Source organism: Petaurus breviceps, unplaced genomic scaffold (genome assembly GCF_028583685.1).
Source record: "Petaurus breviceps papuanus isolate PSGF00001 unplaced genomic scaffold, PetGlider_PUasm1.0 90842, whole genome shotgun sequence".
Classification (NCBI taxonomy): domain Eukaryota; kingdom Metazoa; phylum Chordata; class Mammalia; order Diprotodontia; family Petauridae; genus Petaurus; species Petaurus breviceps.
This window is the reverse complement of record NW_027187358.1, coordinates 22,489,253-22,508,757: the sequence shown is the minus strand read 5'-3', so window position 1 is coordinate 22,508,757 and position 19,505 is coordinate 22,489,253. Positions and strand designations below refer to the sequence as shown.

The following is a 19,505-nucleotide window of genomic DNA, read 5'->3' as shown; positions in this document are numbered from 1 at the left end:
TCTCTCTCTCTCTCTCTCTCTCTCTCTGTCTCTCTCTCTCTGTCTCTTTCTCTCTTTCTCTCTGTCTCTCTCTCTCTCTTTCTGTCTCTCTGTCTCTCTCTCTCATTATCTGGTGACGCAGCCCTCCTGGCTGCTATTCCTTGGACAAGACACTGCTGACTGGAGGAATTTTCAGTGGCTGTCCCCTATGCCTGGAATGTTCTCCCTCCTCAGATCTACTTCCTAGATTTCCTTGTTTCCTTCAAGTTCCAGTGAAAATCCCACCTTCTACAGGAAGCCTTTCTTAATCCCTCATTTCCAGTTCTTTCCCTTTGTTGATAAATTCCAATTTATCCAGTAAATGCTTGTTTGTACATTGTTATTTGAATGCTATTTTCCCCATTAGATTGTGAGTTCCTCAAGGGCAGGGATCACCCTTTACCTTTCTTTGCACCCTCCATGCTTAACACAGTGCCTGCTTCTGTGACTGCTACTGTAAAGTAGGCACTTCACAAATGTTTACTGAATGACTTTTCTAACTTCCTTTTAGGCCCTTCTCATCACTACCAGTAATCAACTCAAAGTTCAAATTCTTTTCCCCAATGTCTTCCTAGAGCAACTAAGAAAGATTCCCTTCATTCTGGAATATGGAAGTGTTCACAGGAGTATGAAAGGCAGGCCTTAATATCACCTCATATTTAGCTTTTTTATCGTCTATTTAAAGGCATAAACTTATTGAAAAAAACTGCTTTACTATGTTATGCATAATCATTTTGATCTCACAGCTATGGATCATTGAACTATTAATATAAAAACACAGTTAAATAATAATATTAATATAAATAATGAACTATTGAGAATTCTAGTGATATTTTTGCTCCTCTAGGGAGTTATCTTCCTTAATTGAGCTGAAAAACTGACAAAGAATCAGAACACAATCAAGAAAGATGCTCAGGTTTCCAATTTTCAACTATAATCTCATGCTTTTTGTTGTTATTTCACAGATAAATAAAAATTGAGGAGAGGATTCTGGGAAGATGGCAGAACAGGTCAGAAAATCCCAAGCTCTCAAGATTTTCCTCCAAAAAAAAAAAATAGATAAAATAGCACTTTAGGGAGAACAAAGTGGAAGTGGGGTAGGGGTAAAAATAAATAAAAATAGGAACACAACAGGGGTCTTCCTGGAACAATTTGAGAAGATCAAATGAAAAATCCCAGGACAAGGTTTGGTCCCAGTGAAGAGTAACACCTCCAGGCTAGGTTCCACTTTAACAACAAGGGGCAAGCCCTAAGGTTAGTTGGTTTGAGAGGCTGCCTCAGTCCCAGTCACCAGAACTTTTGCCCCTGGGATAGTGAGGGAAGTTGGTGTCTGAACTCCAGAAGATTGAGGGGACCTCTGCTGACCAGGAACACCAGACCCAACCATGCTTCAAAAAGCAGCTTGGGGGATGGGGGGGGGGGGAGTGGAGAGAAGAAACCAGCAAACACCCAATGAGTGCAGAAGCAGTGGAGCACAAAGCTCCTGGCTATGGGCACTTACAGGAGATTGTAGGTTTAGCTTTGATTTCAGGCTTAGAGGTAATTACGCCAGGGCATCGACAAAGGAGAAAGAATCTAACCATAGAAAGCTATTACAGGAATAAAGAAGGCAGGGGTTCATCTTCAGAAGAGGTTATTGAAGTTAAAAAAAAAAACCCCAAAGAGTAACATCAAATGGTCACCTTCCCAAAAAGAATTCATAGAAGATCTTTAAAAAGACTTTAAAAATCAAATGACAGAGATAGAGGAAAAACTAAAAAAAAAAAAAATAGGAATAATCCAAGAAAAACAAGATTATGAAAGGAAATTCAGCCAATTAGAAAAAGAGATCCAGAATCTTAACAAAGAAAATAAGAAAAGAATTATAATTGGCCAAGATGAAGTGTGTGAAATTATAAGACATCAAGAAATAATTACACAAAATTGAATAACGAAAAAAATAGAAGAGAAAGTGAAACATCTTATAAGAAAAACAACCTATTTGGAGAAAAGATCAAGAAGAGAAAACATAAAAATAATCAGACTAACTGAAAGTTATGATCAAAAAAAAGAACCTTGATATAATAACACAAGAAATAATTAAGGAAAATTGTCCTGAAGCATTAGAAAATGGAGGAAAGTAGAAATAGAAAAAAAATCTATCAGTCACTTCTTAAAAGAGATCCTATGAGGAAAATTCATAGGAATATCATGGTCAGATTTCAAAACCCCTAGCTCAAGGATAAAATATTAAAAGCAACAAGAATAAAACAATTTAAATATGGGGCACCACAACAAGAATCACACAAAACCTAGTAGTGGAGACATTAAAGGACCACAGGTCTTGGAACACTATAGATTGAAGAGCAAAAGAACTGGGGCTTTAGTTCCAAGCATACTCAGCAAAGTTAAGCATAATCCTGAATGGAAAAAAAAAAAATAGGACATCTGATCAACTGTCAGACTTTCAAGACTTTGTTATAAAAAAAAAATGAACTTCAATAGAAGATTCAACATACAAGAGCCAAGAGAAATATGTTACATACCAAAGACTCATTATAAAGGATTCAACAAGGACAGACCATTTACTTTTTATATACGTAAAATGTAAAGCATATGTCTAAGAATCTTATTAATAATTGGGTAACTCATAGGAAAGATTGAAGTAAACCTGACTATGATAAGAATTTTAAAAGTAAAACCATTTAGGAACAGCTAAAAAGAGTAATTATTTTATATAAATGGGATGCAAAAGGAAGAATTAATGTAGAGCAATTAGAGGAGGGAGGGGGAAAAAAGCTGGTAGTTCTGGTATCCTACTTTCATTGGAAATGGGTTTAAGAGGGAACAATACATATATATATATATATATATATGTGTATGTATATATATATACACACATAGAGAGAGATTTAGAAGATTATAAAAGTCTTCTAAATTCAGAAGAAATAAAATGGTAGTGGCAAAGGGAGAGGGGAGAGGACAAGGGAGGGATGCTTAGATGGGAGAGTGAGAGAATATGTAAAAGTGGGGGGGTATAGAAGGGTGTTTAGATTTATGGGAATGGGAGGATAGAGGAGGGATCCTTGGAGAGGAGTAGGCAAGCAACAGAAGGGCAAGGTAGTGGATAGAAGTAGAGGAGGCAGGAGGGATAGGAAACAAGAGATATGCACAAACATAAAAATAAAGATCAGGAGTAGAATTTGTTTGGGAAAGCATATGTCTATATATGTATGTATATGTGTATGTACCGTGTTTCCCTGATAATAAGACCTATCCCGAAAATAAGCCCTCCCCTTACTGTGTAAGATTCCTCTAAAATAAGCCGTCCCCCGAAAATAAGCCCTATTGAGATTGCTACTGTAGTGAAGGTGATCCCCTGCGCTACACGCTACATTACGGTACCCTCTGTATGCACCATCTCCCCCCCTTGTGAAATGCACACCGCGCTCCAAGCTGCATCCAATCAGAGCTGCAGCAGTGAGCACGTCATCCTGTTCTTTATTGAATTCATTATTGAATAAAGGTACATTTTTTTGTTCACATTTACCTGTTTATTAAAATTGCTGTCAATGTTCATTAAAATAAGCCCTCCCCTGAAAATAAGCCCTCTGGTGTTTTTCTGTCCAAAAAAATTAATAAGACAGTGTCTTATTATTGGGGAAATACGGTATATATCTATAGCTATAGAGAAACATACCCAAACTTAATTGTAGCCTGGGGGTGGGGAGGGGGTGTTTAAGAACAAAGAAACTTGAAGAAGAAATGATTCTTCACTGGGAGTGGGAATTGGGATAAGGGTTCTCAGAAGTTATATGGACTACATATACATATATTCCTGTACTAATATTTATACACATTTTAAAACTTACCAAAATAGAATATGAAAAGAATGAGATAAAGATGAAATATTTGATCCTTGAGTCAATAATAAAGTTTATTGAATAGAGGGGAAAAAAATTTAAGAACTCTGGAGAAAAAAAAAGAAGACAGCTTAATCAAGACATTGTAAGTTTTTATTGTAGAAAAATCAAGTGTTGATAGTGAATTATGCAAAAATGCTAGCTTGACCCAGGGAATTGACCTTGCAAATAGGTTAAGGATGCAGGAAAAAATATCTTCCTTGGGGAAAATTCAGGAAACTATTGCATTCACTGTTATTTACAATCATTGCTCCATGTGCCTGATAATAATTAATGTATATTTTTAAAAAGTGGTTTTTTTTCCTTTACTCCTGGAAAAAAAATGATATGGACCTTTGTGTAATCACAATCCAAGTTTTATTTTCCCAGTTACATAAGACTCCCTTTAAATGATACCTACTCTAAGATAGTGCGTCATGATCTAGTATATTTATCTTTTCATCTCCCTTTTTTCTGACTCCTTTACTCTAAAGGCTAAGTAGACTTAGGTTCAAAAAGTATTATGGAAATACATCAATGGGCAGCCATTTATTTGAAAATTTTATGAGATGTATAGCATAAGAGCTTTAGCCTTCTTGTATTACTAGACTTTAGATAATTCTCTCTCACTGAGTCTGATAGAAATACATAGATTTGTCCTATGAGAAGCATTGGCACTAACTGATTTTACCAAGTGCCTCTCAAATAGCACCTTATTCCCTTCCCCCTTCTTTTTAGCTCCTTTGTATATGTTGTATTCCCCATCAGAATGTAAGTTCCTCAAAGGCAGGGGCTCATTTTGCTTTATTTATATCGCCAGAGTTTAGCAGTTACTAAAACAGAGTAAGAACTCAATAAATGCTTTTTCTAATCTAATCATCTAACTATAAATAACTATAGTATCTTCAATTAAGAATGACCCAACTGAATTCTACAAGTTTGGGATCATATCAGATCTACAAATTTCCTGTATAGAACACACATCTGTCACCATATGTTCAGGCTTTGGGAGTTTCCTTTACAGTGACATCTGTTAAGAGCAGATCTTCTGTCATAATATTTTGAGAAAAAAAATCAATCATTTATACCCTCCTCCCATAAAGGAGAAATGCATTTTAAAAGCAAATGATTGGAGCCATTTATCTACCTAAGGTTTTCATGTTATAGTTCCTTTCCTAATGTGAAAAATATTTTGAAAAAATGGACTGATATACACACACACATACATACATACATACATACATACATACATACATATACACATGCATACCTATATACACACACCCCCACACGCTCATGAACACTTTGGGTACAGATAAAATCAACTGCTTTTTATTTAGGACATTTAGCACATATATTGTTCACTTTAATTATTTCTTTAAATGAATATGGTAACTATGTTTTAAAGCTTTCCTCCACTATTCCTGAATGAAGAGATGTATTTTAATTGTTAATGTGAGTCTCATTTTATATTATAAAAATTTAGATTTCACTTCTCCATTTATCTGAGAAAAGGTATGAAAATAGGACCATAAACACATATACTAAACCATAATTGAGATGCCTTTTACACAAGGGAAAAATATTTGGGAGAAAAATATATATTATTCTGTGGATATCCACATTGTTACATGGTGAAGTCTGGATGAAAGGAGAAATGTAAGGGAGAAAATAATACAAAAAGGAGTAAAAGAAAGCAAAGAAAAATGCATTTTTAAAAATTTCTTGATACAAATGAGTTTTGACATAAAAGTGGAGGGAAATGAGGAATCATTTCATTTTGTTTCATTATCAGCATCCAGATGGCTGACCAGAAGAAAAGAAGGGGAAATAATCTTATGCACATGATGATATGGGGGAAAAATTAAAAACTGACTAGCATAAAAAGATTTAAAAGTGCACTATTCAAGAGAGCTTTTACATTAATAGTAAAATCTTTTTTATTATAGCCAATTATACACTATAAATAATCTTTATTTGGACTATTGTTTATCACCAGAATATAAAGAATAATTATCTGCTACTTGCATAGGAAAACTTTTTTTTAATTGGTAGAAATCTCTTGCTGCAGGAATGCAATAACAAGCCCACCTAAAAGGAATGATTTTGCCTATTTTTGGTCTTCAACCAAATAGCAACTCAACATTTTCACATACCACCCCCCAACAGAAAACAAAAACATTCCTACCAAGTTACTAACACTTAAAACATAAAATCGACAAATTCAGGATGGATTTGAATATATTAAAATAAACAGTGCTTTACTTTCCTTAGGATAAAATTTGAAGCCCCAAAGTGATTATCACTACTCCTCTGATGTAATAAAGGCTCAATGATATCACTAACACTTTTCATTAAACACAAATATAATTAATCTACTAAACCTCTGAACAACCTGCAGTTTTGCATAACTTACAATCCAAATCAACAGATTTTTCATTTGAACAACCTCACTCCCTATACACAGTGAATATTGTTGGTTAATATACCCATATATAAATTAAATAATATTAGTAATATTAAATTAACACTAAATAATATTAATAACAGTAAATAATATTAAAACTCCCATATTTCCTATTTATTTTCCATTTCTCCTCCTTTCCTTCTTTTATCTTTTCAGATTCTTTTACTCTCTTAATGTAAGAAAACTCAATTCTCATTTGTCCCATAAGACACATAAGAGGTTGGATAATAATCAGATGGCCACTATAAATGGTAATATCCATGATCTAATATATTCTGCATTGAGAAACAATTTACAAAATGACTTCTGGCTTTTAAAAGGGGGAGATGTAATTGAGGTTTAAAATGAAATGCTATAACTCAAATGATACTGTCTAACTGTGAGCTTCTGTCAGTCACCCACCTGGGGCAGCATGCGATTCTCCTCCTCCAGCTGTCTTACTCTTGCCTCCAGCTGCCTAACATAGGACAAGGTTGATTCTAAAATTAAAAAGAAAGAACTCACATTATACATACAGGTCTTGTTTTGTGCATTGTCAGGATATTTTTGACTTGATTTATTCAGAAGTAGTGACTTCAGTCTGCCTAAAAACAAATAAACAAATCCCCCAAAGGGTCTGTTTCTCCCTAGGAAAAAAACAGAAACTGCTGATAGTACGAATGAATTTTGACCATTGTATAATGTTTTGAAGAATTAGTCCAATTTGGAAGTGGTTAGATCCCAGATTCCTGGACTCCAGCCAGCCTTTTCACATGTAAACATCTTGTAGACAGACAGTACTTATTAGCTCCTACTCATCTCCTAACCCTGTGCTTTCTGAGTTTGCAATAAATTGTAGCAGACATATTTTAAAACAGTCTCTGAAAACACAAGCTGCATGACCACTTATGCAGAATGGCTAAAGGAAAGAGAAACAGTCTTATAGTGTGATACATTTATACACTGATTATGAAAGAAATATTAAAATCTCCCGGCCCTATCACCCACCAGCTCTCACCCTGCACACAGCCCACAGATCAATCAATCAACAAGTACCTATCAAGACCTTACTCAGTGGCAGGCACTAGGAGAGGGATTGCAGATAGAAGCATCATATGGTGAAACAATTCTTACTCACAAGGAACATATCCTAATGGGGGAGACAGGAAAGGAAAGAGGAAGAGAAAGAAAAAGACAGATGGACAGAGACACCGACAGAGACATAGACAAAGAGAGACAGAAACAGCAGGGATAAAAAGATAGAGAGACAGGAAGCGAGAGACAGATAGAAAAATAGCAGAAAAATATAACAATATAAATATGTAATCCCAGGACTATGAAATCAAAGGAGCCAGAAAGGTTCAACTTTTTTTTTTTTCATTTTTGCAGGGTATGATACAATTTAACAAGTGCATCCGTGAATTAACCATAGCCTACCCTAAAAGTGACCCTCACTTAGTGATACTTGGTTTTCAAGGTGAGTTCAAGGTATGTTGTCAAAAGCCCAGAAGATGGACAAATTTCTTTATCATTCTGCATCATAAAGACATTCACAAATCCAAAAACAGAGGAAAGATTAAATTTCAAAATGATGCAATAATGGAATGGAATTGCTTTACAAAGCAATTAAGATTGCCAATTTTCAGAAATATAAAGAACTTTTAGAAAGACCTTTACAAAAGCATACCAAAAAAAAAAGTCAAAAATACAGAACAAGAAGACAGGAGTATGTACCATGACCATATAAGAAGAAAAGTAAAATGAGAATGAATGGAATTCTGATGGGAACTTAAAGAAAAAACCTTTTAAAAGGCACTATCCTTTATGTGTTGAAACTAATTAAGACATAAATGATATTAAGTAAGGGTGTCATTTATTCTGATGTTTAATTTTTTCCCAACGCTTTTTTTAAGAAGTCAAACCCTACTCTCTTAAAAGGGCATAAATTTAGGAAGAGGAAAGTACCAATCATTTGAAAATATTAATGCTTCCATATCATTATTGTTGTTTAGTTATGTCTGACTCTTAATCCATTTAGAGTTTTCTTGGCAAAGATACTGACATGGTTTGCAATTTCCTTTTCCAGCTCATTTTATGGATGAGGAAACTGAGACAAACAGGGTTGAGTGACTTGCCCAGGGAAACCCAGCTAGTCAGTGTCTGAGGCCAAATTTGAACTCATGAAGATGAGTCTTCCTGATTTCAAGTCCAGTGCTCTATTCAGCGTGGCACCTAGTTGCCCTAACTTCCATCATACAAAAAAAGATCAAATTTTCACCATTCTAAACTATGTTGGAACCAACTTCAGGGTCCAACATAGGAACAATATGACCCATCACTGCAGTGTGCCATCTATGAACAAATGCACTTTAAATATTGTAAGAGTCAATGATAGCACAATTCCTCAAGGGCAGATTTCCATATATTTCTCATATGACCATTTTTAGCTAGCAGAAAAGCTAAAGAGGCTGATCATTACCTTGTTCTTCAACTTAAGAAGCAGAAAAAGAAAAATATATTTTATTGTAAGATGCCAGGATAAGCTGGGACCCCTTAAGTTATGTAAGTTTGGAATATTAAAATGATTTAATAGCCAGATCTAAAATGTACTATGTAAATAATGGTCACTTTTATCTAGAAATTGTGTAGGCAGAGGCTCAAATGCCTTTCTATCATAACAGAAATAAATGAACAAAGATTTTAATGTACCATCATTCGCCTTAGAAAAAAAAAGTAAACGATTTTCAATTCAATATGTCACATGTCTCCATGTCACAGACTGAGGAAGTTCTTTCTCATTAATTAGACCAAGGGTAGGGAACCTCTTGAGACCACATGTGGCCCTCTAGGTCTTCAGGTGTGGCCCTTTGACTGAATCCAAACTTCATAGGGATTTGTTCTGTGAATCCATTTGGATTCAGTCAAAGGGTCACACCTGAGGACCAAAGGGCTACATGTGGCCTCAAGGCTACAAGTTCTCCACCCCCTGCTGTTGAAGTTTAGGGTTTAGGGGTGCTTGAGACCCCAAAATATCAACACACTAGGTCCTTCTGCATGAATTCAACTCGTCTTATCTCAGCTAAAGTAAAGCAAAGTTTATTAAAGATTCGCCAAAATGGGTAGACTCTTAAGGAGTCTGAGTATATGCAAAGCTTGTATTGACAAGCAGGCCAGAATAACCTGACACAGAGTGAGTCTGCACTAGACTGAATTCTCAGCCTTGACATAAAGGCAAGATGGATCTTATATACAGAAAGATTGTGGGAGGATTTAGGCGTCTTCTAGAAGAGGGACTTGGGGAGGAGTCTAAGGAGGATCTTGAGGGCACTGAGGTCAAACTCCAGTAATAAGATTAAGGATAAAAAATAGCTGAAGGCTACCCAGAGATGACAGACAATGGAGGGCTAGGCTAGTTTAAGGGTAACAGATTTGGGTATAGATATTTTGATAGGATCAAGGGTGAGAAGTAGCTGGACAATGGAGAGCTAGGCTAGGCTAGGTTAAGAGTAACAGAGATTTGGACAGAGCTGCAATGAAAGGCTTATAGTCTCAAGCAAATGCCTCATCAAGTGGGAAGATTCAATCAGAGTTCAAGGAATTTCCCAAAGCCTGTACCCTATCAGTGCCACTTCATTTCCTTGCACAAAAAGTTCTAGTGGCTCACCCTTGCCACTACGATAAAGTATAAACTTCTCTGTCATTTGACATTCTTAACCTGGCATCAGCCTATCTTTCTAGGCATTCATTACTGTTGGGCATGTATTACAACCAAATTGGCCTACATGCCATTCCCCATGTGTTACCATCCATCTCTGTGCTCTTCCCCACAGTGTCCCCCATCTCTGGAATTCATTTTCTCCTCAGCTCTGCCTCTTAGATCCCTACCTTTCTTCAAAGTTCTTTTTGAAGTGTTACCTGATCCCCTCAGTTTCTGATGCCCTTCCCCCATGAAAATATTTTGCATTTATTCAAACTCACTGAAGTTCACTAGATTCTCTAGTACTGACTCCTTACTAGTTTTCATTTTTAATTCCCTATTATTCTCTCAATCTATTGACCATCTGTAAAATAAGCTTAATAATACTTGTCTATCTACATCTCAGGGGAGTGATGGGAAAGTGTTACATGGATGTGGGCTAACTAAATAGGGAATTTTGGTATTAACATCAACAAAATTTTGAGTAGATTCCAATGATGTTATTCTTACTTCAAAATGTCAGCAAAAATTCTTGATGGATTTTAAATTGTATCAGAGACTGGCGCCTTCCTGAAAGGCTGTCCTTGGTTTGCCTTTATGTCGATTTACCTCTAATTGTTTCTTAGGCCATCAGGTAGGCTAATTTCTGCTGTCTCCACTACCATTTTGAAAAGCCCAGGCATCACATTACATTTTATCCTGTTTCCTGTGGCTTTCTAAGGCAATGTGTTATTTTCCTTTGGTTGGCCCTCATCCCTGGAATCGTCTGTGAATTACTTTGATTATTGCTATGCAATAACTGTTTCACCATGGACAATTGAAGTTGTCAGATCTCTGTCGAATTTATAAGTGGCAACAGTTTGAGAGAATGTAGTGTGGTCAATGAAGAGCCTAGGGGAAAAGTGAAAGCTGCTGTGTATAACACACCCTTACCATCAGAGAATTCAGATAAGTGGGGGATGAAGGGACAGGGAGGGAAGGGAACTGATGAGGTACAGGCTCTGGCAACTCCCCTGAACTCTGATTGAATCTTCCCACTTGATGAGGCATTTGCAAGAGGCCTGTAAGCCTTTCATTGTGGCTTGGCCCAAACTCTGTTACTAGCCTAGCCCTCCTTTGTCCAACTACTTCCTACACTTTATCCTCCCAAACCTTCTATGGTCTCGTCTCCAGGTAGCCTCCAGCTACCTCCCACCCTAAATCTCTCATCAATGGAGTCTGACCTCATTTGACTCCTCCTAAAGACCCTCCCCAAACTCCTCCCCTAGACTAGCCCTAGATTCCTCCTACAATCTTTCTGTATATAAGACCCCATCTTGCCTCCATGAGATGTGAGAGCACTGAGAATTTTCTAGTACAGACTCTCTGTGTCAGATTATTCTGGCCAGCTTCTCCAGTATAAGCATCACAGATACCACAGCTCCTTGAGAGTCTACCCATTGCGGTGAATGTTTAACAAACTTTTCTTTGGCTGAGAGAAGACTTCAGTTGAAATTCATTCACAGGACCCAGAGTGTTGGTATTTTGGGGTCTTGAGCACCCCTAACCCTAAACCTCATCAGAACCATTAGCTAGAAACAACAGACAACTCATTTGTTCAAACACTTCCTTTTCCAAAGATCTGTAGGAATGTTTTCACTACAGACACCACAATACCTGCATCTACCAGGAACCATTTCATAGTCATGGAATTCTCAGTTCCCAGTAATTCTCCCCATAAACTCAGCCTCCAAGGACATAGCTCTGATTGTTTCAAAATTAGATCCTACCATGCACAGGCTTTTATACATTCCAGAGGAAATTACTTCAGAAAAGTATTACTAAGATTATTTCTCTTTGGACCAAAATTGTTTTTTTTTTTCCCTTCCTCTGGCAAGCAGAGGTCAGCCTCCCACTCAGAACACACATTAGCTCTGGACACATTTGCGATTATACCTTTCAACATAATTTGACATTTTTCTTATGAAAACATCCCTTTGGAATCAGAATTTTCTTGTTTGTTTTGGCCCTTAATTACAAACTGCTACATTAGCAGAGATTGAATTCTTAACTTGGCTTTTTGGTTTTTTTGTTTGGTTGGGGTGTGTGTGTGTGTGTGTGTGTGTGTGTGTGTTTGAAATCAGGGTATGGAAATTTTCTAGTTTGCCTATACTTATACTAACTGGCAAATAATTTGTAACTTCTAGTCAGAAAATGGCCTAGGTCACAGAGGATTAGTGACTTATCCTTGTTCACACAAGGGTGGCAGAAACAGGAAGTCAAGTTCTCCTAATTCTAAGATCAACTGTTTGAATACTATACCACAAGTTTCTCTTACCTGGGCTTTAATGACATTAGATAGATATGACAGGGCTATGGGCCCTGGACCCCCTCCCTTTGAACTTCCCAGGAACTCCACCAGGCCCTGGCATTCATCTGAGGTATCAACTCATTCCAGCCAATAATCCTTTTAACTGCTCTTTCATTGTGGCTTTCTTTATCTGTTACCTTCAGATCACCTCAGGCTATTTCCCCAACCTTCAATTCTTGGTTAACGCTGACCTAGTCCAGTCCTTCATCAGCTGCACCTGGCCAATCCCAGGCTATTCACCACTCCTTAATCCCATCTTGACCCCTTCTCAGTTACCTCAGGGTCACCCAAGCCTACAGACCATTCCTAGGTCACATCCAGATCTTCCCACAGTCTCTGTATAAAAGGCCCATTTTACCTCTATTATATTGCTCAGATTCTTAAAATCTGGCCAATAGCAGACTCACAAAGAATCTCACCCACCCCAGTGTTTTAATAAACCTTGTCTCTGCCTGAAAGAAGCCTTGAGTTGAATTCTGTTGAGGCAGATCCATGCCCTTTGTCCTGTATTTCAGGGTTCCCAGCACCCCTAGACTGTAAAAGATAGATGGACAGACATGCTCAGATGCTATAATTTCTCATTAATCAAGTGTTTTTTTCCACACCTTTCTGTCCCCATGAAAAAAGTGAACTGGTATTGAAGAGGTTACCCATAAAGAGGGTTAGGATTGCTCTGGACACCCTAAAATACCAACACGCCAGGTCCTGCTGAATGAATTTGACTCAAGTCTTCTCTCAGCCAAATAAAAGTAAAGATTATTAAAAGTTTGCTTGCATGAGACAGAGTAAGTCTATTCTAGGTCATTCTATGGCACTCTCACTATTCTATGGCCTTCTCACACCACATAAAGGGAAGGTGGGATATAATATATCTTATATATTATATAATATATTATATATATGTATATAAGACTGAAGGTTGTGGGAGGAATCTAGGGGTGGTCTAGAGGAGGAGTTTGGGGAGGGTCTTCAGGAGAAATCAGATGAGATCAATGAGTGATTAAGGGTAGGAAATTGCTAGAGGCTACCTGGAGACTACAGACAAAGGTGGGCTAGGCCAGTTCAGGGGTGGATTGATATTTTGAGAGGCTCAAGGAGGGGAAGTCTAGTAACAGAGGAATGCCAAACAGAGGTTTGGGCCCACAATGTAAGGCTTATTGCCTCGTGTAAATGCCTCATCAAATGAGATGATTTAATCAGAGTTCAAGGGGGGATTCCCAGAGCCTGTACCTCAAGGACTCAAGGAGAGCTAGAGGGGGCTCCCAGAGCCCATACCTCATCAGTATGTTTATCTTATTGCCCATTAGTTCCCATTATTCATGTTATTATTTGCTCTAGTCAAAATGTTCTCCCAGTCCCCAAATATGCCTTGCATTTTCCAAATCTCTTGCTTTTGGCAGATCTCACTATTTTCATCTGGGTTCCCACCACCCTCCAGGACACATTCAAATTTATTCTCCAAGGCTTAGACTAAGTATTTACCACCAAGCCTTCTATTTCACTCCAAAATGAGTGAATGAGCTGCCTCAGGAGACCATGGATCCCTTTATATCCAAAATCTTCAAGCTGAGTCTAAAGGCCACCAACCAGTTAGGTATGGTTTAGTGAGGATTTCATTCAGGTTGTGTTGAGGTTTGGGGGTTTAGGTGTGCTTGATGTTGAGGTTTAAAGTTAGGTGTGCTTGATGTTGAGGTTTAAAGTTAGGGGTGCTCAAGACCCCAAAATATCAAAATTTCTGCACTAGAAAATTCTCTGGCTTTTCTTTCTCATGGAGTCACAGTGGGGTCTTATATACAGAAAGGTTGTAGGAGGAATCTCGGGGTGGTCAAGAGGAGTTTGGAGAGGGTCTTCAAGGAGTCAAATGAGGTCAGACTCCAGTAATGAGATTAAGGGTGAAAATGTAGGGTCACAATAAAATGATAAGGTATAGGGTTAGGGGTGCACAAGACCCCAAAAATACCAACATGCCAGGTCCTGCCAAATAAATTCGCCTCAAGTGTCCTCTCAGCCAAAGAAAAGCAAAGTTTATTAAAAGTTCTGCTTTTACTGGACATAGACTAAGTCTGTGCTAGGAAATTCTATGGTGCTCTCACACCACATGGAGACAAGATGGGGTCTTATATACAGAAAGTTTGTGGGAGGAATCTAGGGTGGTCTAGAGGAGGCGTTTGGGGAGGGTCTTCAGGAGGAGTCAATGAGGTCAGACTCCAGTAATGAGTTTGGGGAGGGTCTTCAGGAGGAGTTAATGAGGTCAGGTAACAGTTGATTTGGGTATAGATATTTTGATAGGCTCAGGGGTAGAAAATAGATGGACAATGGAGAGCCAAGCTAGTAACAAAGGTTTGGGCAGAGCAACAATGAAAGGCTTATGGTCTCATGCAAATGCCTCATCAAATGGGAAGATTCAATCAGGATTCCCAGAACCTGTACCTAATCAGAAAGTAGCTGGAGAGGGGCAGCTAGGTGGCGCAGTGAGTAAAGCCCTGGCCTGGAGTCAGGAGGCCCTGAGTTTGGTTCCGTCCTCAGACATTGAACACCTACAAAAAAAAAGACTAGCCATGTAACCTTGGGCAAGTTACTTAACCCCAATTGCCCTTCAAAAGGCAAAAAAAAAAAAAAAAAAGTAGCTGGAGGCTACTTGGAGATGACAGATAATGGAGGGCTAGGCCAGTTCAAGGGTGTAACAGATTTGGGCATAGATATGTTGGGAGGATTAAGGGTGTGAAGTTGCTGGACAAAGGAGGGCTAGGCTAGTAACAAAGATTTGGGCCAGGCCACAGTGAAAGGCATATGACCTCAGGCAAATGCCTTATCAAATGGGAAGATTCAAGGAGAGTTCGAGGGGGTTCCCAGAGCCTGTACCTCATCACCTGCGACCCCAAAATACTGGCACACCAGATCCTGCTGAATGAAGTCAACTCAAGACCTCTCTCAGCCAAAGTAAAATAAAGTTTATTAAATATTCACCATAATGGGTGGATTCTTAAGGAGGCTAAGTATTTGTGAAGCTTGTAATGGACAAGAAGGCCAGAGCAATCTGACACAGACCGAGTCTGCTCTACACCACTGCTGGCACTTTTTGACATAGCAGCCTTTTTGGACTAGACTTGTGATTTTATTAATAGTTATAGGTATATATAATATGAACTTAGAGTAGGAAAAAATTATTCCATGGTAGAGTAATGAAATTTAAAAGTCCTGGATTAGAGTTGCAGCTATATCATCTACTAGGTAAAAGTAACTTTGGATCAGTTACTTAACAAGTCATGGAATCAAAGAGTGAGAGCTAGAAAGGACCATGCTGTTCAGTAGTCTCTGAAACTTTATGACCCCATTTGGAGTTTTCTTGGCAAAGATACTGGAGTAGTTTGCCATTTCCTTCATCAGCTCATTTTACCGATGAGGAAACTGAGGCAAACAGGCTTCACACAGCCCTTGGTTACACAGCTAATAAGTGTCCTGAGGCTAGATTTGAACTCATCAAGAAGAGTCATCTGGATTCCAAGCCCAGTGATCTATCCACTGCACCACTTATCTTACTGATTAAATAAAAGACTACAGAGAGTCATAAAGCTAGCTAGTATGAGTCTCCAAGGTAGGATTTGGATTTAGTGTTTCTTGACTTCAAGTTCAGTGCTCCATCAACTATACCATGATGAATGTTCTCTCATCTATTAAATGAGGACAGTAATCTATACATTAAGGACAGCTAGGTGGCACAGTGTATCCACTGTATCGAGTGCCAGACCTAGAGTCAAGAATACTAAGTTCAAATTCAGTCTTAGAGATTTACTAGCTGTGTGACCCTGGGTAAGTCACTTAAACCTGTTTGTTTCAGTATCCTCATCTGTAAAATGAGCTGGAGAAGAAAATGGCAAACCACTCTAGTATCTTTGCTAAGAAAACCCCAAATTGGATCACTAAGAGTTGGACACAACTGGAACAACTCAAAAACAACAACAAATTACCTACTTCATAGGACTAAAATGGAAAAAAAGGACTTTGAGCAAGGCTAGACACTTATTCCAGTGGAGCTCCTGATTGTTTAGGTTATTGTGTGTGGAAATACACATTAGATTTTTGATATAATCAATTTTTCTATTAGTGTTGGTTCTCAAATGATTTCAAAGCCAGGACATTAGAATAATCATAGAAGGATAAAAAAAAAAAGCAATAAGAAATATGAAGGGTTGTGTTTATGTGACTTAAGGGCAAAGGGAAAACAGTAGATTGTTTTTACCATTTAAAACTTTACTATCAAGATAAAAATACTCTTTCATATACCCCTACTTCATTGCTATGCATACTGGGCACTCAATAAATAGTTATTAGCTATAAAATTAATTTCCCAGTACAAGCCTCTCCAAGTTCCTAGAAACCTGGCTTTGTGATAATACACAATGATTAGAAAACTTACCCTATCTACTTCATAGCAATCCTAGGAGACTCCAATGAGGTTTGGGCTCTGGGAGCCCCCTTGAGCTCTCCTTGAGTCCTTGAGGTACTGGCTCTGGGAATCCCCCTGGAACTCTGATTAAATCTCATCCCATTTGATGAGGCATTTTCATGAGGTCATAAGCCTTAAATTGCGGCTGGGCCCAAACCTCTGTTACAAGACTTCCCACCCTTGAGCCTATCAAAATATCAATCCACTCTTGAATTGGCCTAGCCCACCATTGTCTGTTGGCTCCAGGTAGCCTCCATCAAATTTCCACCCTTAATCACTCATTGACCTCATCTGACTCCTTCTGAAGACCCTCCCCAAACTCCTCCTCTAGACCACCCCTAGATTCCTCCCACAACTTTCTGTATATAAGATCCCATCTTCCCTTCTTGTGTGAGAGTACCATAGAATGACCTAGCACAGACTTAGTTTGTGTCTAATACAAGCGAACTTTTAATAAATTTTACTTTTCTTTGGCTGAGAAGATTTGAGTTGAATTCATTCAGCAGGACCCAGCATGTTGGCATTTTGGGGTCCCCAGAGCAACCCTAAAACTATGGATAACCTCTTCAAATCCATTTGAAGTTCCTAAAGTTCCCCATAAGAATAATGGTATTTATGAACACAATTACAAAAAAAATTTTATTCTGACATTTCTAAGAAATGATGTAATTTCAACTCCGGGTCCTGTTTATAATCCCAGAATTTTCACTGATTTGCTGGAAGATGTTAAACAAACAACTCATTCACGACTTTTTTCGTGTTTCCAACACTGAAAAATAAGAATAACCCCTGCCCATTCAGTCTCTCAAGATGAGAGTGATGGGGTACTTGGGTTCCTGTGCTTGAACCTCAGTTTGTAAAATCACATTTCTCCATAGCCTCAAATCTCCCTAGCCTTAGAGCATATCTCTGCAAGCTCCTCCCCCTGCCAGTACTTTGCCTAGCAACCATTCATGATCCAGTCCCAGCCAAATGTTTATCTCCCCTTGGTACAATAAATAACAAGCTGAACCTAAGAATCCTTCACGAGATTATTTTAAGTAACTCTCTAGCTCATTATATACAACCTGAATCCCTCATTAGCTTGGGACATATGTATACTCCCAACATCCATTTTGTCAAACATGACATCGATGGGAGGCAGCTTGATCAGCCCTCACTGCTAGCTGACTTAGTGATGTTTCAAGTCTAAAACCACACCTCCAAGGCAGCCCCAATTTGGGCTATTTCCAAGTGAATTCTGGGCAATACACCTTCTCAGTAGATATTAAAAGTACATGTTCCTTTAAGAACTGACCATTCCTTAACTCTTCCTCATCCCATCCTGACTCACCTAGTTAGCCTATTTGGCACAGGTTTTACTATAGTTTTTCTATATAAACTAAAATATACCCCCTCTAAGTGATGGGGGAATGGCAATAGGTTATACAAGGGTTCTGAGGACCAGAGTCCCTGAGTCTGGAATGAATTCAGTAGGCCCAAGCAATCTTGAAGTCAGGATTGTAAAAGTTTATCATTATGCTTTACAGCAGGCAGGGGTTCTTAGGGAACCTGCAAACTTAAAGAAGTCACAGGTATAGTTTTAAGGAGTCAAGACAATAAATCAGATGTCAATTATGCTAACTAGGTGAGTAAGGGTGGGATTAGGGAGGAGTTAAGGAGTGGTCAGTGATTAAAAGAACATGCACTTTTAATGTCTACTGCTCAGGTATATTGCCCATGATTCACTGGGAAATAGCCCAAGGGGAGGCTACCTGGAGGTGTGGTTTTAGGCTTGAAACATCACTAAGTCAGCTAGCGGTCAAGGCTGACTGTAAAGTGCCTAGTCTGTCACCCATCAGTGTCATGTTTGACAAGATGGATGTTGGGAACCAAGGCTAACGGAGACTCAGTATGTGTATAATTGGCTAAGGAGTTAACCTATAGATAGTGCCTTGAAGGATTCATAGATGCAGATGGAACATTTGCCTAAGCTAAAATATTTATAGATGGTTTAGTGAAGGATTCATAGGTGTAGCTTGTTATTGTTCCAAGCAGAGATAAACAGTTCATGAGCTGTTGCTGGACAGAGTGCTGGCAGGGGGAGAGGGCAGAGTTAATGCTCTGAGGCTGGGGGGGGGGGGGGAGAATGTGATTTTACAATTTGATTTTACAAACTGATGTTACAAACTAATATTACAAACATAGATCCCAAGCAGTCCATCATTAGATTGCAGGTTCCCTAAGAACTCTTGCCCACTGTATAGTGTAACAATACATCTTTGCCACTTTGACTTAAGAGAATGCTTGAGTCCATGAATTCATTCCAAACTGCTTCCCAGGGACTCTGGTTACTGGGGTTCCTGAATGCCCTGACCTCTTGACATCCACATCAAGAGGATGAGTCAAGTTATTCCTCACCCCTAGTTCTTACTCTTAAAAAAAAAAGTGTACTATTCTGTAGTGCTTCACGTTAAGAGAGGAAGGAAAATGATGAGAGATACTGGTGCCTATAAAAGGAAGGACCAGATCATAATAACTAAGGTCCCTGTGAAGGATGGAACATTTTTTGTGAATCTTGGGGGTGAATTGGGTGCTAGGTTGTTTTCTTTTTCTGAATAATAGGCAAAATTGTAAAAGCTATTAAGGTGTCTCTCCCATTCCACCCCCTTGATTGAAGAAGGGAT

At 38.4% G+C, this 19,505-nt stretch overlaps 1 protein-coding gene across 5 annotated transcripts in view; it reads right to left on the bottom strand.

Moving 5' to 3' along the window:
• The window catches only part of CCDC85A (coiled-coil domain containing 85A), a 250,771-nt gene that overhangs the window by 50,064 nt on the left and 181,202 nt on the right, over positions 1 to 19,505 (bottom strand). For all 5 annotated transcript variants that reach the window (XM_069071763.1, XM_069071764.1, XM_069071766.1 and 2 more), the window contains exon 3: positions 6,769 to 6,845. In XM_069071763.1, coding sequence (XP_068927864.1) covers positions 6,769 to 6,845 — 77 coding nt within the window. The remainder of the gene's footprint in view (positions 1 to 6,768; positions 6,846 to 19,505) is intronic.